Raw genomic sequence first — 27,767 nt, 5'->3', positions numbered from 1 at the left:
TATACCCGTTTATGAGGATGTATGTATGTATGTATGTACGTATGTATGTATACCTGTTTGTGAGGATCACTAAAATATTTTGAGAAACCCAGCATTTACGGACTTTACACTTGTTGTGTAAATGGACAATATGATTATGACAAACTATTTGCCTTTTTTTGATATTGTTGAAAAATATGCAAATTAGCTCAAAAAAGCTGTTTTTGTAAAAGATGTTCTTTTTCTTCATAACTTCTGCTCAGACAGCTTTGATATTTGGTCAACAAGTTGCTAGAGATGACCAACTCAGATTTGTTCAAATTGTGATGAAATATGCAAATTTTAATTTTTAAGGCAGTTATTTTCATTTTGGTCAAAAAATCTTTAAAGAATTTTCTCCACAACTGCTAGTCAGACAGCTTTGATATTTGGAAATTAGATCCCTGGGAATAACCTATCTCAGATTTGTTTAAATTGTGTAGAAATATGGAAATTTGTATTTTAGCTCATGTGTTCACACGTGAGCTAATGTCGCAGCGATGTCTGGTCTGTCTGTCTGTGTGCTCATATATCTCAAAAACGGCTCATCTGATCAGAATCAAATCTGGTACATAGATTCAGTTTGCAAATGGCAAGAACGGATTAATTTTGGTGGGTGTGGTATGCTTACTTTTGCTTATTTGCATAATAATGATTTTAGAAAAACAGATATAAATTGAGAACTGCTGTACACAATTTGTTGAGCTTTGCTACAAATGTGGATCACATCAAGATATATCAGGTGTGAAAGTTATTAAGGGGTGACATGAAAGGTAGTTGCTAATTTGCATATTTAATGAACTTTAATTAGCGACATACCGGTATATCTATCGATTACTGAATTGACTCGACCACATTGGCAAACTTGCTATTTATTAAAGATATTATGATACAATATTCTTGAAAGTCATTAAGCATTTTTAGCTACTATAGACTATAGTCTATAGAAGCTATTGGGATGGGTATCCGTCCGGCGTCCGTCGTCAGTCTGTATGTATGTATGTATGTATGTATGTATGTATGTATGTATGTATGTATGTCCGTTTGTGAGGCGTCCGTCCACTCAAATATCTTGAGAACCGCAGTACTTACTGATTTGATATTTGTTGTGTAGATGAAAAATATGATTTTGAGAAACTATTTTTTTTAATTTTTTGATATTGTTGAAAATAGGCAAATTAATGCCAAAAAAGGTGTTTTTGGTAAAAAATCTTCTTCTTCATAACCGCTGGTCAGACAGCTTTGTTATTTTGTATACAGGTCCCTAGGGATAACCCAACTTAGATTTGTTCAAATTGTGATGAAATATGCAAATGTGTATTTTTAAGGAATTTTTTTGTCATTTTTGGTCAAAGTTTGACTTACATTGTATGTAATTCTTGTACTGTATAAACCCTATCAATTCACCCAGAAAAATAATTAATATATTTAATATGATTTTAAATAATTGAATTAATTAGGAAATCATCAAAGCCAAAAATTTTAGTGTGGAATTATCAGAAAGTTCAACTTTTTTTGACAGTTCATAGTGAATTGAGGATTAAAACATGTAAAGGCAACTTTCCTGAATCCCAACTTTGATATATTCTGAACCACCATTTATGTTATCTAAAAGAAATTGCTCATAATAGTTTGTCATGATAGGGTGGTCAAATAAATAGAGATAGAGAAAGTTCTAATTTCCATTTATGGTTGACTTGGTAAGGATAAAATAAGATTACTTTTTGAGGAAAAAAAATAGAGTGGTCAATTAAAAGAGTGGTCAAAGTGATAGGGTTTTTATGGTAAAGCTGGGCTGTAAGATTCCTCATGTGCTATTTATAGCAATTATGCAATCTGTGTAAACAGTGCAATGAAAGTGTAACATGATTCCTTATAATGCTTTTGATGACCTTGAACTTCTTAAGTTACAAACATTTGTCTCTTCAGTGTGCTTTCTCTGAGTACGTACAGTCTCAACTTATTCAACAGAACTTACTTACAATGTTAATTTGAAAGTTAAAATGTGCTTGGTTAATAGGATGAAAATACCTGACAGATATGCTGTTTTTTATGACGTAAATCTTGATTTAAGCAAGTCTTGTTTACTTTAATTAGAATGTAATTAACTCTCGTTTATTTGCTATTATAGACTAATATAGTCTGATGAAATATGCAAATCTGTATTTTTACGGAATTTTTTCCATTTTTGGTCAGGCCATCCTGAAATGAGCTATCAAAGATATCCACCTTCTTCATCAATACATGTGTCACAAAAGGTTATTCTCTACATAACACAGCAGAGCTGTGTCAACTGTTGAGTCGCTTGTTTTTCAAACCGCTGGTCAGACAGCTTTAATATTTGGTTTACAAGTCCCTAGGATGACCTTAGTGAGATAATTTAATACAGTCAGGAAATACTTAATTTTGTATCCATGTCTATAGTAGCTTCAGGGACTTTGGCCCTATGTTTACTTAATCCAACTCCTAATTTGCATATTTAATGAACTTTTGAAATTAGGGATATAACTTTGAATTGACATTACCAAAGTTGAGAAACTTGCTATGTACATTAAAGATACTATGATATAACATTATTGAAAGCATTAAGCATGTTTACTATAATAAATTCCTTATTTGCATATTTAATTAAATTTCCTAATTAGAGCCTAGGGCAATTAGGGCAATTAGGGCAATTTTTGCCATCATTGTTAAAAAATTTGTGTATCAAAAGCTATTTATCTGATAGCTTTGATATTTGGTATACAGATTCCTAAGGATTATTCTAAAGCCCCAATAGCTGCTAATGTGTAATAAACCGATCTAAAAATATCCTCAGTTTTCCATGAGTTTTTTTTTTAATAAGACCCACCAAAAGAGTGAAAAAGTGGCATGTAAATTCAAACGTTTTTTTTAGATTTCCCGCGATTTTCAAAAACTACATGTAATCTTCTGACAGAGAAAGTAAAGACTACAACAACAAAATGTTGGCCATCGTGTGTTGTGCATTCAAGTAAATTGCATCATGCTTGTTTCTTTTATGATAACGATGTGTATGTGCTGGAAATACTGCATCTTTTGTACTTTTCTGTAGGGTGCCATATTATGAGTGTGGAACCGGTTTATTATTTAATCTGTTGAAACGCGTAGGCATGGTCCAAATCAGCAGTGATAATTCTATACATGTCCTTCAGTTAGCACATTTACACGAACCAACTGTGGTTTGAAAATAAAATCATGAAAATAATGCATAAAATTTGCAGCTATTGGGGCTTTAATATGATATATAGAGATCGTGATAAAATCTGCAATTTTGTATTTTTCGGGCAATTTTTGCCATTTTTGGTCAAAATATTTTTTCAAAAACTGCTTGTCTGATTCCTTTGAATTCTGGTATACGGGTTTCTAGGCGTTATTTTAGTGTAATATATTGAAATTGTGATGAAAACAAATTTATATTTTGGGTCAATTTTTGCAATTTTTGGTCAAACACTTTGTTTCTGAAAAGTTACCCATCTGATAGCTTTGATACTTGGTTTATAGGTTTCTAGGGTTTATATTGATATGATATATTGAAATTTGATGAAAATCTTCAGTTTTGTATTTTTGCAGCTATTTTTGCCTTTTTTGGTCAGGCCATCCTGAAATGAGCTATCAAAGATATCAACCTTCTTCATCAACATGTGTCACAAATAGTTATTCTCTACATAACACGGTGGAGCTCTATTGGCTGTTAGCTCGTTTGTTTCTGCTATACCACTGGTCAGACAGCTTTGATATTTGGTAAATAGTTCCCTGAGGATGACTTATAGAAATAGCTCAGTGGGGCTTCTCAAGAGATGTAATTGGATGGCTTGCAACAGTCTAAAAACCCACTTAGGTTTTTGAGTACTGCTATTCTCTCATTGATATAAGTGATGGACATCCATTTATGTACTACAGTGATTGACATCTGGTTATACATATAGAAAGTATGGAATACATTCACAGCTCATTCAAAATACTGTATATTCAAACTTTAAAATTGACACTTTGAAATTCCATATTACAACTGATATGCCAACAATTTAAAAAAACCCCAGAATAACTGTTTAAATCTGTCTATCTATCTATCTACATACATTACATACATACATACAAACATATATATATATATATGTATATATATATAATATATTATATATATATATATAAATATATATATATATATATATATATATATATATATATATATATATATATATATATATATATATATATTATATATATATATATTATATCACGGTTTTTGCCTTCATCTCAGGGAAGTCACCCTGTTTTTGAAAGTTAGAATAGGGGCCACTTTTGATATCCGCAAAAAACTTATCCACTGCTTCCACCCCCTGCTAAGGCAACTGATCAGTCCCTTAAATAAGATGAAATTGTGAATACTGTTCATTCTTTGTGAAATAGTTATAAATTACATTAATATGGTGGTATGATAAATGGGGTCAATAACTCACCTTGATGAGACTCGATGTAAATCACTCTGTAACGTACCAATGACTACATTTCTTGCTTCACTCTTTTCCTTCAGAGGTGTAGCCTGGCTAGTCATGTGTTCCCTCTGCGTCAGCATTTCTGGCCGGCTTCGTGTAGGACAGCTTTTTGCTGTGTGGAGTGTTTGCTGGAGTGTATTTTCATATGTACGAAGTCGGAGATTGTCTCATTCATACTTCCACCTATAGAAGTGAGTTCAGCATTTAAAGTCGAGTCGACTTTGTCCCTTTTACTGAAGCATTCCCACAGTTTTCCTCTACGGACATGGACATCCAGTCGTACTTTGTCGCGTTTCGTTGCAAAAGTCATTCTATGAAGATGTAATTCCGGAATTTTGAGGTCATCTCTACTCAGTAATCCGGAGTGGTTTTGACCGTCGCGTATTTGTATTTGCGAAAGTACAAGATTTAGACAGTCCACAGTATGGTTTCGGTCAACATTCCTAGGTTGTCCAGATTTGAGTTCAGTTATTGCGGCAACACTGCGTCGACGGAGTGGGCTTGTCTGGGAACCTATTGAGGAATGTGTAGAGCACACAGTAAAATGTGACGCCAGAATATGTATCAGAGTCAGGAAAGGATCAAATCAAACGCGACCAAAACCTAATTACACAAAATAAACATAGCCCAATACTGACCCTGCTAAAAATGTCTTGGCCGATCTTAACCGGCCAATACTTAGACGTGCACTGTAAACGGAATGTTATATTAGGGGTGATAATTATACGAAATACAAACTAGCTGTAATGAGTTTTTCTTGATCGCAGTTTGAAGACTTCGACAATACATGTATGCCACTAATATTTCTGTGTCAAACTTTGATACTTGGGGTGATTGTGTCGTCAAATGTTATCATCCACAGATCTTTCGTCGTTTGATGCAGCTCGTTTCACTTCAAAGTAAAATATTATTAATTTTAAAAAACACTGTTCAAGATACTTTTTTATGGTACAGTATGATAAAACAGTCAGTAACTTTTTTATTGAAATTCTTCTATCTCTTAAACAAAATTTTCATAGAGTGAAAATGCGATAGTGAAAATTATGATTGACAAATTGACAAGGCTATGTCGAAATAGTGGATTTTTGAATTTTCACAACGAAGGACAACTCAAATTTTGGGCTTGCATGGCAATTCGTTTGTAAAAAGGTGTCATCATGGCTTCGGGCATTGGCCTGTTCCCCCACCGCCTGGACGTTGTCGGTCGCCCCTGCAGCATCTGAGAGCTCCATGGAGCATGCAGGTTTACGACTTAATATGCTCGGTGTACGGTAACATGCCTGATAAGCCTCGTCTAAAATAAGGTTCACTCCTGTTTTACACAGACATCTGTGATTAGTGTCTTTTTATTGCATAATAAGGCTTTATGTAGTTTGGAGATCGCGAAAGTGTTAGCTGAGGAGTGAATACCTCCGTGTTTACTGTTATCACTGTTGATATTTACGCCGAACTTCCCGTGGATTGGGCGATACATGTGTGCGGGCCAATAAAATAAAAAATTGCGAATGCTTTTATATTTCAGAAATACATGTGTTTGTCCCTGTTTATTATTGTCATCTTTTATTATTCAAGATTTGATAATTGGTAATAACTTCCAACAACGAGCTGATTAAATTACGGTTTCTTACTATATGATCAAAAATCACATACTGTACAATAGCGATATTTTCCCTCTTACAGAGTAAATACTCCTGTACTGGAATGTAGATATCAAGGGTTAGGTAGTGAGCTTGAATCTTGCTGAGTAGTGTTGGTGTGATGATTGTAGAATGGATGGTTTTGTCCAGTCGTCCACTGATATACTCACTCCACAGGGCTTCCAGTGCTTCTAATGATCCACAGTTCGTCACGTATCGTAGACAGCCTTGTTCAACTTTCTCCACGTCGATATCTTTGTGTGTGTCGCTCAGAACTTTCCCTGTCCCTTCGGTTGCGGGTCTGCTGCCCTCGACTTCGTGAAATCTTTCTGTAACATCTGCCATAGATGAACCTTCAACTGCACTACCATACGAGGGTTCAATTTGAACCGTAAGGGAACCTAAAGGCAATAGGAAGATCCTTAAGCGTTCTGATCTGTTATAACGTTTTAAAGATAGCATTTTGTGAAAAAACAGTAACACTACATGTCTCACAATTGCTCTTGCCAATAGATAACCGTAATGTATGTGCAAGTCGATGCACTTTTGATATAATATCTTATTAGTTGATACGTGAGAAATTATTTATTTATTTATTTATTTATTTATTTATTTTATTTATTTATTTATTTAATTATTTATTTATTTATTTATTTATTCAGATCCAACAGGCGAAAGGCCCACTTATAGGTCTGACAATAAGAGCAAGGATATAAAAATCTGATACAAACATACACGTATACGAACCTATTATACACAAACATTGTCTGTACAAAATGTCTTTGATGGTCCGACGAAAGGCAGACCTAGTAGTGAAAATGTCAACAGTATTATATTTACATACTAAATCGTTATAACGGACAGGGATCTTGGGAAAAAGGAATACTTCCTAACGTTTCGCCGAGATCTCGCTGGTTTTAAAGACTCAGAGTGACGAGGTGTCCTCATTGGAAAGTTGTAATTAACCTGTTCTACAAGATGGGTGAGTCGACCTCGGAATGAACGCACTTGTGTTAAAGTTAAGATCAGCGGCCTTGCGACGAGAAAATAGCTGGGGGAGGTGAAAATATTACATGTCTGTTCATATTGTTCTGATCACATAGGGAATGTTTTGTTTAAAACAGAGAAATTTAATAAATTTCAACTGAACAGTTTCAAGTCTTTCGACGAGATATTTTTGGTTCGGAGACCAAACAGTGGAAGCATATTCAAGATTTGATCGAACTAAGGAAATGTACAAGTCCGCAAAGCCTGTAATATTGGTGAAAGATTTACAGGTGCGCTTAAGAAAACCTAGCATTTTGTAAGATTTACTGATAGTGGAGTTAATATGAGTTTTAAAGTTTAAATCGGATGTCAGGGTTATACCTAAATCTTTAACTGAAGACACCCGTTGTAGCATAGAGCCGTTCAGTGAATAATCAGCGACTATTTTGTTTCTTTTGTTGGTGAATGATATAATACAGCATTTAGAAACATTAAGATTCAGTTTCCATTTTGCACACCAATTCGATTATTGTTCTAAATCTTGCTGAAGAAATATACAGTCATCAGCAGAGTCCAGACATTTGAACAATTTTGTATCGTCTGCATAAATAGACAAGGTTGAATTAGAAATAACAGTGGACACATTGTTCACATAAAGAATAAAAAAGAAGAGGGCCAATTAAAGAGCCCTGGGGAACACCAGAAAGAACTGGCTTCCAGGAAGACTGTTTACCGTTTAAAACTACTCTTTGAGATCTACCTGAGAGATAGGATTTCAGCCACATTAGCAATGAACCTGAAAATCCATAATATTTCATTTTATGATTTAAAAGTTGTGAGACACAGAGTCAAAGGCCTTACTGAGATCCAGATAAATGGAATCGACTTGTTGCTTAGAGTCAAAAGCTTTGGACAAATGGTCAACATATGAAATGAGGTTAGAAACGGTGTCTCTGTTCTTAATGAAACCGTGTTGCTCAGAGATGAGAGTACTCTTGACATGCTCAAAAAGTTTTGTATATACAGATTTTTCAAAAATCTTGCTTATTAGTGACAGCAGGGATATCGTCGATAGTTCGTAACATCATGACAATCTCCTTTCTTAAAAACTGGCATGACATTGGCTGTTTTAAAATGAGATGAAAAAACACCAGATGATAAAGATATATTAAAAATCATGGTCAGTGGTATAGCAAGTTCTTCGGCACAATTTCGTAAAAAGATGCCGGAAATGTTATCCGGCCACAGGCTTTGTGTATATTAATATCTTTAAGGTGGTTTTGTACTGTGTCAACCGTAACAGACGGTTAGACAGTGCGTCTTGTGTAAAATAGTTCAGTTCCGGAGGGTTTTCAGATTCTGGCGTTGTAAAGACGCTGTAAAAGAATTCGTTGAACATTTCTAGTATTTCAATCTGATCACTTGTTTCTTTGTCACAATATTTCATGTGATTCGGGATAGATGTAGAAGAACGCTTCGTTTTGACAAAACTCCAGAAGAATTTTGGGTTAGTTACAGAAGTGGATTCTATGTTCTCGATATATTCAGCATATTTATCCCGTTTTGAACGTTTAAAATCTTTCCGCAATGCAGATAAGTGGTTGTATGCAGTTGTTGACTTGAAACGTTTATAAGCGTTGTACGCTGTTTCCTTGTCTTTTAGGAGTGCTATGAGATCATTGTCGAACCATGGGGGGTATTTCCGTTTTCGCGTCCTCGATAGGGGTACGCATTCTTGAATAATTGCATGTATAATGTCGTAGAAGTTGGAGACGCTTATTTCTATATTATTGGTTATGTGGGAATTCCACGCTATTTTCGACAGAAGGTTATTGATATGATCGTAATCAGCTTTGCGAAAATTATATATTTTCCTGTCTTCTTCACGGGGCTTGGAAAGACAGGGTATGTTGAGTAGACAGTGAAGGGCATCGTGCTTTGAAGTTACAGCTTTGTCTGTGATAGAAACCTCACAGTGTACACCTGTCGTACAGACAAGATCGAGTACGTGACTGTTGCATGTGTTATGAGTGTTATATTGCCGCAATCCGTATTCATCGAAAGTGTCGAGACAAACATCCGACAGGTGGTGACTCCATCGGCGAGCTGTGGCGTAACCACATTCCTCGCTCCATTGTATGTCTCCACGATTGAAGTCGCCACAGATGACAATGACATCCTGATCAGGGTTGGCTGAATCGTATACCTTTGACAGCGAGAGGTCAAATTCTTTCCAGGTGTCGATGTTGGACCATGGTGGTATGTAGACTGATCCGAGAAAAAGATTTCGGTTTCCGAGATAAATTTGCACCCATACAAGTTCAATATCTGTTTCAAAATCGGCCCTTTTCCTAGTATTAAAGCGTTTATGCACTGCTACCATGGCTCCTCCGCCTCGCAGTTTTCTTGAACTAGCAGTTTCTGTAGAATCTCTGTCCTTTCTGTATACAGTGTAGAGTCCATTTAGGATTTCATTATCGGATATACTAGCATGGAGCCAGGTTTCCGTAATTGCAATAAAGTCATATTCAGCACTACTGAAGTGGACATTAAATGTTTCCAGCTTATCAGTACCTGAGAAACTTTCAGCATTTTGATAAAATAAATTGAAGGTTGGTCCAGGACAGCGTTCATATCACCACTCAGCATAAGTGTGACCATAACAAGATACCAGTAAGCAGTCTTGTTACTTACTATATGAGCCGTAGTACGGTGGTCAGCATTCATCTGCAAAGTGAGATTGCTGTATATTTCAGTGACAGCTGAGATTTCGTGATGCACTGAAGCAGTTGTGGTGTCTATGGGTAGTCTGTTGTTTGCTTGTAGTTTGACATGACGTTTCATAGGGGAGGATGTTAGAAAACTGCAGACAACATAGAGAACATAGAGAACGACAACAGCGAGGTGCACACGTGGGGGTGCCATCGTAGTTTCATACCAACACATGTTTAATGGGCAATGAAAGACATATAAATTTTGTTAGAGTAACACATTTATCGCTATGCTTGTGCCTTTATTCCTACTTCTAGAAGTTAAAACCAAAAGTGTTTACTTAAAAGCACGTGTTGTGATGTTGCGTTACACGAACAAACTTTCTGTCTTCTGCGTCTGATTATTTTATGGATGAAAATGTCAATACTGTGGACTATATAGTCACTTTGTTTTCATGTGCACTTACCGGGCTCCCTTCTTTGTCCAGATGAACTTTGATCAGCTACAATAGCTTGAATCGAAGTGGATGGAATAGTGTGTCTGTCCCTTGTGGTTTCGGTATCTACATATTTTTGAAATCGAAAGCCAGACTTAGTAGACTTATACAAAAATATAGAATGACATCACAGAAATATTGGAATTGAAATTACGCCGCGTCGTTTTGTTCATTCGCCACCTCGCCCGTTGTGTACATGTTATGTCTTGCATGGATATGCATTACGCGTGCATAGACATGCTGTATTTCTTCGACAAGCTTTAAGTCCAGAAATGGTTTCTAGATGATATGATTACTCAGAACAACTATGTCTCAGTATGCACCTATTTAGACAGGAGAGGTTCCTACCTTTTCTCGAAAGATGACCGGTTGATTCTTCTGGCAGCTGAATATATCGTTGAATACAATTGAACAACTCTGAGTTCATACTCTGTACTTCTTTCATCACCTCATTCTTCATGATTTCTCTGACCCGGGAGGCATAATTCAGATGCGTTGCATAGTTTTTAATGACATCGACTATTTTTTCCTTCAACTCGTCTGATTTGCCGCGCATGTCAACAACCATGTTGTGACGAAAATCAGAAAAATATTTCTCGATGAAATAGTCGCTTTCTGACGCTAAGGGAACAATGATTGGTTTACCCCTGGCTATTGTTGTCAGGGTAACATTTAAAGAATTTATCGAAAGTGGTGGTAGTATGATGAGGTGTGAAAAATCAATTTCGCTGGAAAAATTTTCCTTAGTAAAGCCGTGGCTAAGTATCCTGAGTTTAGCGTGGGGTTTTAAAAGCTCACTGACGGTTTTATCATCATATTTTTTCATACACATAATTTTCCACTTCGGTGGTTCTTCTTTGCCAAAGTTATCGTAGCTTTCTGCCACTAAATTCATGGAATATGGAAGTATATCATTATGTGTCATGTACGATGCATAGCAGTTTTCGATCGGAGTTAAAATTTGGAAATTTCGCGTACGTGGTATTTTGTCTGAGGTTGGAACTTCGAAATGTACTATTTCTGGTAGTGGTAACAACATTGTATGCTCTGTTAATCGTGAACCAAACCTATCGTCGAAATATTCAAACGTTTTTACACCAACTGATAATACCGCATCAGCATATAGATTTTGGTGATCCAGCCATTCATAATTCGCTTCAGTGAATTCTTTATCATACGGAAACATGTTGTCGGGTAATCCTTCTGGACACCACACATTGACATGGAAATATTTAGCACTAGATAAAACATCTTCTTTGATATTGAGGGCGACAGATGCCGAAAGTAGTCCAAACCCAAAAACAACTTTCAAACTTTTAATTTTGTTTAAGTGTGGGAAATAAGTTTTATGTCCTACTAGCCAGAGATAATGTGGTCGTAACTTTTCATATCCGCGTATTTTTTCAGGAAAAATTAAATTTACTCCAAGAAGTGCAGCCTTGCGGACCGTCTTGTCATCTGCTTCTAATACTGTACAGTATATTTCAAGTCGCCATGTTTTTAGCAGTCCGATGATTAGATACAATGCAGCTGCAATACCACCGTTGATCGGAGAACCCCATCTGTCTATTACAAGAAGAGCTGCCGGTTGGATTTCGTCTGTAGCCATTCTCTGCGAAGAAAATTAGAAGTTGTAAATTGACACATCAGAATACAGTGTTTTCAAATAAATAATTTATAAATTAACACGATTGGAACTAATTAGGGATAATTGGATGGTGGAGTAATGTCGATTTAACCTGCAAATAGGCCTATAACCTCATCTGCTTTTCTTTTCAAGTTACACACTTGTTTTTATGAGTTATTTGTAATATCGCAACATTTAGCAATAGGGGAACCTAAAACTTTTGAGAAATTTGAAAAATATAAAGATCCAATTATCCAAAATTAGTTCCAATAGTGTTTTTTAAAGTGTTCGTGAAATAGACAATCACCATCGAGTCAACATATTGTGTTAGAAAACATGGTATCAAATATGGGTCGAATGATGTAGCACTGAGGTATATTACCTGGTTTACATACTGGTTTGGTATGAATAATTTTATATTGAAGCAGTATCAACTATGTTTGTTGCCATTTTTTAACTTCAACCGCATTGTGCTCTAGTTTTACCTATCATGCTAGTTTCTTCTCCCTTTTGCTGTTGATCAGTGGCAAGGTTAGGACCATCGTCAATACAATTACTTGCAAAAATATCTTAACAACTGTTGCAACAGTGTGTTGAAGGAAATTGTTATGATTCTTTAAATTCTTAATCTTTAAATTTTGCAGATGTTATTTGTCAACATCTACTTACAACTATGCAATTTAGTATAAGTACTGCTGTATGTTTGAAGTCAAGGTTGTGCGAACAAGATTCATAGAGCAAACTGAATGATACAAATTGCTTCATACAGCTGTAAATGGAAATTGTATTATATTTAGTTTACCAGGCACGTCGATACGTCATTCTGAACGAATGGGAGCGTAAGTCACGGTAATGCTAATGCTAAAGCAAGCTCCTAGAATTAAAGAAGGGTAATCCAAAGACAAAGGGAGTTGAGAGAGCGCTCGGAATAATACTAATATCGGTGCCATAACTAATAGTTAATTATTTAATACAAAGAGATAATTACAAAGGGGTGCAAACGGTGCAAATAATTTCCTTTAAGACATGTTTAAAGATTCGTGCCTAGCCTCCCTATATCGGCGTCTTCACATTTGTGTTACCTCCACTGCTATAGCCAAATATACGTATCCCTTCAACCAACAATGCTCGGTCGCATTTCCATGCTACCCTGTCGCTAAAATTTTGATTGTGCTTTTCTCCTATTTTGGCGCTAAAACTACGGAGAACTTACATTTAAAGGCCGGAAAGACAACGATATACAGAAGATATGAAGAGCAATAACTCCTTTGTAGACGGGTATAAACTCAATTTTGATACAATCCGATTCATAATGCTTAATTCACTCGCTTAGCGACTCTTGCTACATGCCTCACACCGTCCCAAATTCTGCTGCACATCCGCCTGCAAAGGAGATTATTATTGCCCAATTATATCAAAGCTATGCTACATCATCGCTTTAAGGCTGCCAAGTTAACACATCGTTATATTACATGAGTAGGTCACTACGAGAGTTGGTAACTTCATTGCAGAAGAATTATTCTGTCGTTGTCGTTGTTCTGCTATTAACAACATTAAGGTAGAACGCGTCTCGGGACCAGATATTCGGACTCTCAAAATTTCACAATTCTTTTCTGACATACCATTTGTGGGGGTTCGTTTTGAAGCTCTTGGGGAAAGAAAAGTTTCCACCGGCTTATTTCGAAATTAGAAAATTTAATTTTTCTCCATAGAGATAACACAGGGTTGGCGGCCATTTTGAATGTCAAATATCGGTAAATCTTGAGTTATTTTTTTTTTCTAGTACCGAAATTTGCGCGGTGACCCCCGATTTTTATTATTGATTTTGAAAGTGATGGGTTGAGGAAAGTTTGAGCAAAAGTTTAAGTTTTTCACTTTCGAGGTGCATCTACCTTAAATAGTACAAGTATGAAACCAAATGCTAGCCCGATATTAGTAAACTAAAGCATGGCAAAAAGTGCACGAGAATATCAACATAGGCATATACATTAGAGAAAAAATTCCGCTATTGAAGACGTTAATTTTTTACCAATTGAAAATTACATGCAGATCGCCGGACAAGTCCGGGAAAGCGTTAACAGTGAATGTGGAGATGCACATGTGCATAGGCCGCTTGTAAGCAGACGCAATTCACAGAACGAACGTAGGTCAGATGACAAAGTACTGATATAAGGCTGCTTCGGTTCATTCATCGGAGTAAAGTAGATCGCATATATAAGAAAATAAACAAATCTAACTACAAATGAATTTTAAGTGTCAGCTTTGTAATGTCATAGAAATTTATGGTACAGTCACCCTTATTACTATTACGAAATTCCCCACCAAACTAAAGGCTCTCGTTATGGTGAGATCGTTGTGCTTCTCCGCCAATGGCTTACATGTTATGTGAAACGTATATAAAACTCACCTGCACTTTCTGCTGCACACCAACCTCCCCGTGTTTGTCGTGGCCTTTTTTGTTGCTCTCATCATCACTATCTCCACCATCACCACTATTATGCTTTCTCTTTCTGCTCTCTCTTTCACCAGTATAGCCACTTCCACTTGCTACAACTTCCGACATAGTGTCACAGCGACAAGCAGGGCTAAACAGTACGTCAAATTAGATAACACTTGTGAGAATATATCGTTTATTTGGTTGTAGCATTGCTAATGTGAATTCAAGATCGATAATTAACGCTGAATAACCCTTTTAAAGAGAGCATAACAACTACTGAAATGTAATGCCTTTACATAAAACAGTCAAGCAGCCTTTGAAAAGAGTTAGGGCGTTGAAACCTCCAAATGTTACCAAGACCGAACAAAGTTTGTTGTAATACTGTGCATACTACAGTGTCGTCTGCCTTGATGGCCACGATGCCATGCCCTTGGGACCGGACTACTTTCACGAGCAAAGACGATCGCAAATGGTCAATGTACGATCAGTGTTAGGGGAGGGGCACAAAGGCACCCGACACATAACGTGGATGCATGGCATCCACGGTATTGGTAGCTCTGTTGTTATGACTAATCAAATTGAATCCAGGCTTCGAGAAAGCTAATTAACACCACGATTATCACAGTCGTCGCCATATTTCCTTTTCCCCACACACTAAGCTTTATATTGCCGACCATCATCCACAAACAAACTGCAAATGACCACCGAACGAACGCAGACAAGGCCACCAACAAGGCTCTGTAGTAACATACGATTGTATAAATCCTTTAAACTTTGAAACTTTTCGACATTTGTTTTAGTGTTACATCTTTCCATGATGTAACCAAATCACCTAGCAACGAATTTAGCTCTGAACACCCTTCAGCCAAATTCACGCCAAAATCGAATATGACATTCAGGCAATAGATAAATCTATTTAGCTAAAATCCAAATTACCGAATACACATTATCACTTCAGTCAGATCACATGTATAGACTAAATGATATTTGCAATCATCAAATTTAAACCCAATGAATTAAATAATTGAATGGCCGCATTGTTTACGGCGAAAAAAGGAATATTGTCTTGAAGTACTTGATAGAAAGAAAAATGGCATTTTAGCAATCAACTCATATTAATATTCATGTATATTCCTATATAATAAACCTATTTTAATATTCTACCTAATAATTTTAATAACCAATAACATTTCATTTATTTCATATTAATAATAAATAAGATTGACTATAGCTTCTTTTAACTCTTGAATATGCCATCAACTTTGACAAGTTGTCGGAATATCAACAATGATCATGATTAAGACATTATTGCACTATATAAAATGATCAAGTGACATTCGTGTCGTGCATAATTCTCCATAATTCAATAATGCATTGTTTCAATTAAGTTGTTTTTATACAAGGCATGCTTTGTATCCGGACCATTACGACGATTTACTGTAAAGCTATATTATATGTGTGGAGAAAACTCAATGTTTAACCAACCCATAAAAACAAAAACAAGTCATCGTTGATGACACAGTCCCCACTTGTTAGTTGATACTTGATTACAAGTCCTCAGAGAGGATAGAATCCTCTTCATTAATTAGGTCTGTGATAAAAATACTTTGATACAGATGGCGCTCAATGGCCAAGAATGAGTTCCATGCTGATGAAAACATAAAACCAATGTAGGCCACTATCCTAAAGGTCATTAAATGAGTCAACTAGGAATTAATCGACAGGATGTTGCAAAACATTTTTGCCTACTAACCTAACACTAACAGATAATCACCGGTACCATATTTCATAAAGTTTGATGCAGTATTTACAACACTATGAGATCAACATCTGTATCAAGTTTCATCAAATTTGACGTTGTATTTGTGGATATATCACTCTAATTAGGAAAGTTCATTACATATGCAATTACAAATTAATTAAAACGACATTGATAAATGTCTTTTTCACTGTTATTGAATGTGAGCTTAACATCCGTACAAAGTTTCATGAAATTTGATGCAGTATTTCTTGACAATCAGCCTAATTATGAAACTTCAATAATTGACATGATACTGCTAAATGACATGAAACAAATTGACGAGCATATATCTGAAATGGGTCAATGTCCTTGTACCAACTTTGAATGATAGTGGTGGATATGTCTGAGTTATGACTCTGTTTATGAAAAAATCGTAATAAAATGGCCACCTGGTGGCCATATTGGATCGTATCAAAAAACATATCAATGTGCATATGTATGACATAGGTCAATGTCCTTGTACCAACTTTGAATAAAATCAGTTGAGATATGCCTGAGTTATGGCTCTGTACATGAAAAAATTGTAACAAAATGGCCGCAATGCAGCCATATTGGATTGTATCACAAAACAAATTAACGTGCATATCTATGACACTGGTCAATGTCCTTGCACCAACTTTGAAATAAATCGGTTGAAACATGTCTGAGTTATGCTCTGTACATGAAAATATCATAATAAAATGGCCGCCTGGCAGCCATATTGGATTGTATCACGAAACAAATCAACATGCATATGTATGACATTGGTCAATGTCCTTGTACCAACTTTGAATAAAATCGGTTGAAACATGTCTGAGTTATGGCTCTGTACATGAAAAAATCGTAATAAAATGGCCGCCTGGCGGCCATATTGGATCGTATCACAAAACAAATCAATGTGCATATGTATGACATAGGTCAATGTCCTTGTACCAAGTTTGAATAAAATCGGTTGAAACATGTCTGAGTTATGGCTTTGTACATGAAAAAATCGTAATAAAATGGCCGCCTGGCGGCCATATTGGATCGTATCACAAAACAAATCAATGTGCATATGTATGACATATGAAGTAATCCTTGCACCAAGTTTGAATGAAATCGCTCCTGGCATCTCTGAGATATCTGCGTGAACGGACGGACGGACGCACACACGGACGGACGCACGCACGGACGCACGCACGCACACACGCACGGACATGACCAAACCTATAAGTCCCCCGGACGTGTCCGTGGGGACTAATAAAACAAGACGTTAGAGTGATAATGTTATAACAATGGTTACGTTTTTTGTGTTCTAAGTTCGAAATATCAATCTGTATTAAAATGTCATAATAATTATGTAGAAGCATAGATAAACGCTGCTTCTGCTTTAAGACGAGGAACGCTTTGACAAATTTTGTACCTTGGATATGGAACATTTTGCTCATGAGGAAGGAAAAGACGAACGCAATCAAGGATAAACAGAATCTCTCTCTCCCTCCCTCCCTCCCTCCCTCCCTCCCTCCCTCTTCTCTCTCTCTCTCTCTCTCTCTCTCTTCTCTCTCTCTCTCTCTCTCTCTCTCTCTCTCTCTCTCTCTCTCTCTCTCTCTCTCTCTCTCTCTCTCTCCATACATCCATACTTGGAGTGAACGCAGATATTGTAGACATATCGTTGCTCTCAATACTTAAAAAATTGACCAAATGTGCAAGAGTGCAATAGAACATCCACATCTAAATGTTTTATAAATCTTTACATTTCCTTTAAAACGTTTCTTTGCATCTATATCAATTTAAAGTGCCAATGAAACCACCGTGCAAAGAGCTTTAACTGTTAATATAAACATAATCTTTGATAGCCAAAGCCGAACTACTGTGGGCTTGCACCGCATTGATATTCAGCCACGTGATACATTTCTAGACCCAATTAAAACTTATGTGACTGAACTAAGTCTACATCATTCCTAAAACTTGTCTATGAATTTCTTGTTACCTGGGATTCTCCGACATCAAGGTTCAGAATTTTCTTTCTGTAACCATTAAAACACTGCTTGCTCTACATCTGGAAAAGTTGTAATAAGAAAAAGCAGGAGCATTGTCACGTCAGAAGGCACCTTGTTCGTACCTCGAAATCAAGTGTTTAGGTTCTACAGCAAGATAGACTGAGTGGTTGGGTAGTTTACAGTTAAACTACGTGTTATCTGTTAAATATTCAACGCATATTCTGTGCAGAGAATAACCAGACTTAGCTGCCGGGTCTCACTTTGGAAGTATAATGTTTACCAAATAATTTTGTAGGCAAGCTAGATGTAGATTCTACGAGCCACTCATGGGCAAAGCGGTTGTATTATCGCTCTGACCGATCACCTGACAGGTCATCGACGACCAGCTGAGCCCTGGGATGTTTGTTTTAGATCGCTCTCTGGTTGGCAACTACACGAAATTGAAGCGAGTATGACATAGGAGTGGAGTACACGAAATCTGCTGCATAGATGATTACTAGCTCTGAAAGAGTAACAGTTTTTTTTTGTATTTTGAGCCATAATGCACGTTCTTTGAAGTATGGACTGGGACATAATGTTACGCAATACGGCAACATGAAACTTTAATTAGATATGTCCTCATGGCAACCGTTTCGTTAGAAATTGTGTTGAGCCTTCACTCAGTTTGTAATCAAAATATCTACAGCGTCAAAGTATTTAGATGGTTTGGTATAAGTAAATTTACCAGCTACTCTCCCACACTGATATTGCATCATATCAACTTTTGTAGAGTTACTACAAAGTTTATATCGATCGAACGCTCTCATCTAATGTTACTTGTAAAGCCCGTCTAAAATTAAATTACTCATTTACTGATGACCGGACCTAGTTAGTTAAGTGATAAGCATATTCTTTGCAATCAGAGAAATAATATTTCCAGACGTGTTTATGTTAAAATCTGTATGACAATAAAACATATGGATATATATGTTTGCCAGGTACACGCTACCTTGCAAATTACGAGCTGTATAATATTTTTATCAACAATTTTAAATTTTGTATTCAACTGTTTCAATAAACTGTTCTCAGCTGTTTGAGAAGATAGACAAAATATTTAACGACGTGGAGTTTTCTTCATTAATATAGTAATTGAAAGGCCGGCTTGAATGTTTATGCCAAAAGAACTGGTTCGCCTTACACTGTTTACCTATGAAACATTCTTTTTTGTCTAGGCTTTCGCATTCACACGTCCATTCAGTTGAGGAAATTCCTTCTGGAACAATGAATTGGTAAAAAGCGGGTTTACACTGTTAAATTCTTATTCCATTTACTAAACCTTCACCGCGTTACATTACAGTATCTTTATCAGCAAGGTCAAATAGTAAGACCGAGAAGAGTTCGTCGACTGTTGCATAGCTCAGTAGGCAATACAGGTGTAATTTATCTGAGACTGAGCATTGATAAATGATCACCCCATCAGACCCCGAAGTTGCAACAGATATGAGTTATCACTCTGACTGTTTGTCCGATGCCTAATCACTGTTCAGTCATCAACAGCTGACACGTACCCGGAGACTTTTTCTAGCGAGTTGGCCCGAGCCACAAATTTAAATCCCGATAATTCGAAAAGTTGTTGCCGTGCGAGTTGATGGAAGGACGTCAGTTTCCTACTAAATGATCTTTCATTTGGCAGAAACTAAAATCTGGTGGCCCTAAAGTGACCATCGAGTAACGCTTTCATGCTGTCAACCGCGCGAACTCAGCATAGTGTACTAGCTTTGATAAATTAAAATTCTATATGAAGTAGATCAACATATTATAGTCAATACATGGAACAATAATACCGAGAAAACTTGTCACAAGTTGCAGATAGTCGAAACATCTTCTTTTAATTTGGATGGATGGATGGATAGAATGATAGAAAAAACCCACAGAGCTCCGGAGGTGTAAAAGCTGTGCCTCTAGCACCCCAGTAAAATAGACAAAGAATTTATCAGTGTCAGTTTTTACATATCTAGGATTGGTTGAAGATTTCTACTTATTAGGAAGTTTAAGAAACGTAAAGTTTACAAAGTGACAGTTTTTATGCTTATGTACATTGAGATCGAAACCTAACAGTCTTCACATCATGCCAATGTGAATAGTGACGGAGAATACGGGTAACGATCACTGTATACTATATCAATACACTTCTGGCATGCCTTGATAAGCAAACATTGATTGTTTACTTAGGGAACTGTTCACAGTCAGTGGTTGTACCAATATCCGAATGACCTGAATTGACGCTGGAATTCTCACCTAAGCTTGGTTACATGTCATGTCAACCAAACCTAGTAATGACAAGCATACCTGTTCCTCTTAACGCGTTTTTACATGTCATGTGTCATGTCGAATCATCAGTTGCTAAACATTATCTTTAACTTGGTAACTTATAACGCATTACTGATTCCTAAAAGGAATTCTTTTCATCATTGTGATCATAGTGTGTAGACATACGTTTTGAGTTGTGTGTGTATATGTTCGTCAAAGTCGTTTCCAAGCGATGTTACAAGCGATGTTACATATATCAGATGTTTGTAGAGTAGCACAAAGTTTATATCGGTCGAATGCTTTCATCCAATCTAGAAACAAAAATTGCCCCCAAAATACAAAATTACAGATTTCATCATAATTTCAAAATATCACAACAGTTCATTTGTAGGAACCTGCATATCGAATTTCAAAGCTATCAGACTAGTACATTTTAAGAAACACAATTTTTGACCAAAATGGAAAAAATGCCCCAAAAATACAAAATTGCAGATTTCATCATTATGTCAATAAAAATCATTAAGATCATCTGTAGAAACCTGTATACCAAATTTCAAAGCTGTTTTGGAAATGCACATTTTTTGACCAAAAATGGAAAAAAATGCCCCTAAATTTCAAAATTGCAGATTTCATCAGAAACTCAATATATATTACTTAGTTCATCTGTAGAAACCTATTATACCAAAATTTCAAAGCTATCAGACCAGTACTTTTGAGAAACACATTTTTTGACCAAAAATGGCAAAAATTGCCCCAAAAATACAAAATTGTAGATTTCGTCATAATTTCAATACATATTACTTAGTTCATCTATAGAAACCTGTATACCAAATTTCAAAGATATCACACCAGTACATTTTAAGAAAGACATTTTTGACCAAAAATGGCAAAAATTGCCCCAAAAATACAAAATTGTAGATTTCATCATTATTTCAATAAATATCATTTAGTTTATCTATAGAAACCTGTATACCAAATTGCAAAGCTATCAGATGAGTAGTTTTGGAAATACACAGTTTTTGACCAAAAGTGGCAAAAATTGCCACCAAAATACAAAATTACAGAGATCATCAGAAATTCAATATATTACTTAGTACATCTATAGAAACCTGTATACCAAATTTCAAAGATATCGGACCAGTACTTTTTGAGCAACACATTTTTGACCGAAAATGGAAAAATTACCCCAAAATACAAATTGCAGATTTCATCATTATGTCAATACATATCTTTAAGATCATCTGTAGGAACCTGTATACCAAATTTCAAAGCTATCAGATGAGTAGTTTTGGAAATACAATTTTTTGACCAAAAATGGCAAAAATTGCCCCAAAAATACAAAATTACAGATTTCATCAGAAATTCAATATATTACTTAGTACATCTATAGAAACCTGTACACCAAATTTCAAAGCTATCGGACCAGTACTTTTTGAGCAACACATTTTTGATCAAAAATGGCATAAATTGCCTTAAAAATGCAAATTTGCATGTTCTGCACAATTTGAACAAATCTGAAAAAGATCATCCCTAGGGACCTATGTACCAAATATCAAAGCTATCTGACGGTAGTTTTGAAGAAGAAGATTTTTAAAGATTTTTTGCCGAAAACGACAAAAATTGCCTTAAAAATACAAATACGCAAATTTGACCATGATTTGAACAAATCTAACTGAAATCACCCTAAATAAATTGCATATCAGTTTTCAAAGCAATCGGACAAGCGATTTCAGAGAAGAAGTTTTTTTACCAAAAACAGCAAAAAATGCCCCACAAATAGAAATATGCAAATTTCATCACGATTTGAACAAACTTAAGTGAGGTCACCCCAAGTGAACTGCATATAAAATTTCAAAGCAATCAGATTTGCGGTTCAGAGGAGAAGGCAATTGTTGACGGACGAGGGAGACGGACAACGACGGACGACGACGGAAAATCAACTATTATGATAATAAATAATAATAATAATAATAATAATAATAATAATATTTTATTGCTTGTTTGTAAATATAGGATTTACATCACATTTGTGGCAATAAAAGTGTGATACAAAAATAAGTTAAAATTTTCTTCAATAAAGATAAAGTATTACATATAATAATAGTAGCTAATAATAAATATAACTAGGTATTTCTTTGTTTGTATAAACTGCAAGTTGTTCATTAAAAGATAACTCTTGTTTTGTCAGTATTGTCGTTGGGAAGTTGATTTTACTGAAAAAGTTCTTTCTTTGGACTTTGTATTTCTGACAGACTAATAAAAAGTGTGTTTCATCTTCAATACTGTTGGTGTTACACTATTGCAGTATCTTTCAGTAATTGGGGTTTTTGGAAAAGTGTGTCTTCCTTTTTCAATTGCTAGATCATGATTGCTAATGCGAAGTTTGGTGAGTAATTTTCTTTTCTCACCTTGTAACTGTGTTAAGTAGGGTTCTAATCTAAAATTATGCTTTATTTTGGCATACATCTTAGTTTACTATTTTCATCAGTGATCAATTTTTTCCAAAAGACCTCATAATTGTTTGTTAAATTGTTTTCATTAATCCAGTTATAACTTTGTGGTGTTTAAGTGATGGAGCTTTATCAAGGAGAAAGTCCATTCCATTGTCTTTAATTAAAGCACTTAAACAGTTAAACCAGGATCTATTGTTAGTGTTGTTTACCATTTGCTCCAGAAAAGCTTCTTTAGCGAGATTACAATGTGGCAGTTGTACGATATAAGCCAGTGCAATATTAAGTTTGATCTCAAGTAGAAGTGGGAATTGTCCAGTTCACCCCTCACAGCGGCATTACAAGCTTGTCTATTACACTGTAAAATGTTCTTACAAAATTTGAGGTGAGTTTTTTCAATTGCTGATTTATCCCACTTCTTGTAGTCCATGAAATCTTGTCCCCAAATCTCTGAGCCATACAGTAAAACAGTTTAATGAAAACATTGAATAGATGTAGGGAAAATTTTATCTTTTTGTTGTGCAATAAAACCCTTTTAAACTATACAAAGATTTTGCTGCTTTATCAGCCAAATTTGTAATTGTGTCACTAAAACTGCCATTTGATTTAATTGTCAGTCCTAAGTATGTATAGCTCTTAACAGATTTGATGCATGTACTACCATAGTTAAATAAGTGTTTATCTATCAAAGGAGATTTACTAAAATTAATTGCTTGGGTTTTCTGTAAATTAATATCAAGTTTCCAATTGGAGCAAAATGTGTGTAGTGTATTTAACTCCCTCTGCAAACCTTCTTTTGAAGTAGAGATTAAGACAAGGTCACAGCGTAAAATATTTGATAAGCTCCGCATCGCTGATAGCGGAGCTAAAAAGACAGATAAAATTTCAGCAATGTAAAGTTTTATTTCCTGCTTGTAACCGAAAGTCTGGCGGCATTAGTGTTTATGCCGTCGAAGTAATTTGCTGCACATTTTATGGATTTTAAATATGTTACCACCCAAGTGCTCTTCTTCGTCTCGGCTTGCACGGTCACCAGTAGGTGGAAAATGCCCGACTGTGAATGTTAAGTTTAGTGGATTTTCACAGCGTCACTCACCAACTGAAGAGAAACATATTTCTATGAGAAATGCATACATCCCCTCCAGACACAAATGTCACTGGACTAAAATATCACCTTAAGTTTTATAGGAATAGTTGCGAAAATTGCTTCTGCAACAAAGATTTGGTATTAAATGACGGGTTCACATTGATAATTCTTAAGATTTATAATCTTACGATACAGTGTCTGTGTCAGCAAGATATAGTTGCACGATCGACAAGAGTTCCTCGACTGTTGCATAGCTCGGTAGATAGGAAACAGAGTAATTTATCTAAGACTGTGCATTGATAAATGAACACGCCCTCTGACCCCGAAGTTGCAACAAGTATTACTTATCACTCTGATTGTGTTTGCGATGCTTTATTACTGTTCAGTTATCAATCGCTGGCAAGTCCCTGGAGACCTTTCATAGCTAGTTGACCCGAGCCACAAATATCACCGCAAATCATTCAAAATGTCTTCGCCGTGCAAGTTGATGGAATTATGTCAGTTAAGTACCCGATGGTGGAGCACTGTAGTTGTTCGCAATCAAAGTGCGTGGACAAGGGGGCTCTGGAACACCGTTTTACTATGGGGAACGCGAAAGTCATGTTTTTACATATTCAGAAGGCTGCAAAATTATCACATTAACATGCTGACAATAAAACACTGTCAGATATAAAATATACCAAGTCGACTTAGGGAGGATATTGTCATTAATCAGTAATTTCCTAGTTTCACGGAGCAGTAAACTTTGATTCTGAGCTTAAAATGACATGTCTAGGGCACCTCTCCTCTCTCTTCCTAATCATTGAATCACTTTTTCAAGTTTATTCTGGGAATGTTAAATTTTGTTGTATGGTCTACTTTCTTGGTCTTTGACGAGTGCGTATCTCGAAAACGGAAGTGTTGGTGAGTGAAACTTAAGTTGAGAGTCACACCCCATTAATCAAAGCGCGTTTCGAAAACTTAAGTTTGAAGGATTTTTTTGCTTGTTCTGTGACCAAGTCAGCTGAAATCTTGCGCGCAATTTTCGAGGGTATCTCCTCTTAATACAGAGCGCCATATGAACCATCTACACATACATTCAATCTGAATCTTCACAGCTGATGAAGAATGCAGCGACTGATTACCACTAAATGGAGTGTGGCATTGAGCAATCGTGTACACTCAGAGACTAAGTTTCTATTGTACTGTATGACTATATGTCAAGTCTATGACTGTGAATAAAGTTGACCTGGCTGGCAGCGTAGCCACACACTGTAATAATGTTGTGTGTCTGTTGGTATATAAAGCCCGGAGATGAAACAAAACTGCATCATTGTGGTTGTAGTGTTAGGACATAGGTATTGGGCTTAGTGCAGTGATTTCATAAAAATGTGTTGCCTCAGTAAGGCCAAAGTAATTAAATTCTTTGTTTTGCGTCCACTCAAAATAGGAAAAGGTACGTGTCTAAGCGGCTGAAAAAAACACACAAGAAAATTAACACTATGTTATTTGATTGCAGCAAATAAATATTGTAACAAAATTTTAGTTCAGAAAAGCTAAGTGGGTATGTCCTAAAATTTCCTATTCAAATACACTGTGTGTGTTTTTCATGAAAACCTTAAAAACCTAAGCGGGTGGGGACGCAAAACAAAGAATTTAATTACTTTGCCTAAACGAATTATCACGTAGAGGCTTTCATGAATGGAAGTGATATCGTGTGTCTCAATTTTTAACACAGGGTGCCAATCGTTAGCTGTCATGTACAACCCTAGGCAGGGTCTGTTTTGTCTTTATACAAACAGGATGTCTGACTTTATCAAGTAGGCTAGCAACAGTAAAGTGGCCACAGGTGTAACACATGTTGTAATGATAGCCTCCTAAAATTGATTTGTTCAGGAACATAAAATTTACAAAGCGAACATTTCCTATGTTTGCATTGCAAATTATGATTGAAACCTAGAAGTATCTATCTTAACATAAAAAAAACCTTAACATAATACCAATCTCAGTATGACCTTCTGACGAAGAATGCAGGTAACCAATAGATTTCTGACATACCTTGATAAGCAAACATTGATTGTTTGCTCAGGCGACTGTTTACAGCCAGTGACTGGGCCAATATATCTGATGACCTGAATTGACATCGGGGAAAACAAACATTCTAACCTAGTAAAGGTTATATGTCGTGTCAACCAAGCATGATAACAATTGGTTGACCTGTTCCTCTTATTGTGTTTTTTACATGTCTGGACTTCTGTCCAATCATCGTCTGCTAATTTTTTATTTTTAACTTAGTAATATACATATTACTTATTCCTTATTGCAACATTGTGATTGCAGTGTTAGGAGATAGATATAAGGCTTTGTGTATATGTACGCCAAAAGTCGTGACCAAGTGATTTTACACTGAATCGTAGTCCCTCCATCCGCCACTGTGCTTGAACTGTACAATTGGTACGAATAGTGTATAGCGTTTGAAAAGCTGTCCAGACTTACAATGGCAATTAAACATAACCTGAGAACAGATATGAAAAGTTTCATATCAAGAGTTTCTTACACATTCATGTCTGCAATGATTTCATTTTACTTTATACAGGGGCATTACATCATTGAACTGAGAACTGATACGCCGATTAATATTTTTTCGACCGAATATAGCTGTGAGATGGACATGGAGCTACATGTCTTTCATGTCTGGAACCATGATGCAATTTCTTTGAAGTAGCATACTGGAGCATGATGTTACGCCATATGGTAACGTGGTATTGCATCGTGGCAACTATTTTGTTGGAAATTCCGGAGAAGTCAAGGTAAATCGAGGTTTTGAGCACAAGTTTGTATTTTTCAGGCGGAAAATGTGTCGATGGAAAAAAGGTGTGGCAAACATGCAGTGGATGGGAAGAGTTCATGAGACGTGGCTTTGGACAAGCCGGGTGACAGCTGCATCATATTGTCTTTCGAAATAATCGAGAATGACTTAATTCATTAATCCAATTTGACAGAATTTTAGAAGCATTGACGTATGTACGAACGGCAGTACCTCACTATATTAGGGAAAATGTTAAAAACCGCAAATTAAATGCCCGCTGCTTAAGGTAATATGCACCTCGAAAGTAAAAGACTTAAACTTTTGCTCTAACTTTCCTCAAGGAATCTTTCAATCATTCTCTTTCAAAATCAAGAATAAAAATAGGGGGTCACCGTGCAAATTTTGGTACTAGAGAAACAAATAACCCAAGATTTACTGATATTCGAAATTCAAAATGGCCGCCATCCCTGTGTTAACTCTATGGCGAAAAATAAAAATTTTCGAATTTCAAAAAACTAAGCCGGTGAAAAGTTTTCTTTCACCAAGAGAACTGAAAAAGTTTGAGAGTCCGAATGTCTGTCCCCGAGGTGCGTTCTACCTTAATGACTTTGTGTTCTATAATCTATAATACAATTATTTAGATTGTTTAAACTTGGTTAATTTACAGGCGGCTGTACCGCATTGATATTTCGTCATATCAGATGTTCGTAGAGTAACAAAATTTAGGTGAAACGCTTTCACCTAATGTAGAAGTTCGTCATAGTTATATATTCTACTTTCAACTTGACTGCTAGTCAAACCTAATTTGTAAAGGTGATCGTAGATAAAGCACGTAACCATTGCAATAAAATGAACACTATTCACAGGTGTGTTTCTTTAGAATATCATATCACAAGAAACATGCAGAAGTCATTAAACGTTCGCCGGATTTATGCTTTCCTTTACAAGTTACAATTTCTAGAA

General features: G+C 36.0%; 2 protein-coding genes across 2 annotated transcripts in view; both read right to left on the bottom strand.

Annotated features, from left to right (window-relative positions):
• LOC139129691 (uncharacterized) overlaps window positions 1-27,767 on the bottom strand; it is a 157,554-nt gene that overhangs the window by 41,740 nt on the left and 88,047 nt on the right. The window contains exon 2 of the mRNA XM_070695366.1: window positions 4,500-5,048. Coding sequence (XP_070551467.1) covers window positions 4,609-5,048 — 440 coding nt within the window. The 3' untranslated portion in view covers window positions 4,500-4,608. The remainder of the gene's footprint in view (window positions 1-4,499; window positions 5,049-27,767) is intronic.
• LOC139130239 (uncharacterized) overlaps window positions 6,089-27,767 on the bottom strand; it is a 33,572-nt gene continuing 11,893 nt past the window's right edge. Inside the window, exons 2-4 of the mRNA XM_070695989.1 lie at window positions 14,402-14,579; window positions 10,716-11,979; window positions 6,089-6,573 (exon numbers count right to left, since the gene is read on the bottom strand). Coding sequence (XP_070552090.1) covers window positions 6,089-6,573; window positions 10,716-11,979; window positions 14,402-14,557 — 1,905 coding nt within the window. The 5' untranslated portion in view covers window positions 14,558-14,579. The remainder of the gene's footprint in view (window positions 6,574-10,715; window positions 11,980-14,401; window positions 14,580-27,767) is intronic.

Source organism: Ptychodera flava, chromosome 3, assembly GCF_041260155.1.
Source record: "Ptychodera flava strain L36383 chromosome 3, AS_Pfla_20210202, whole genome shotgun sequence".
Taxonomy (NCBI): domain Eukaryota; kingdom Metazoa; phylum Hemichordata; class Enteropneusta; family Ptychoderidae; genus Ptychodera; species Ptychodera flava.
Note: the sequence above shows the minus strand (reverse complement) of the source record. Positions and strands in the feature narration are given on the sequence as shown.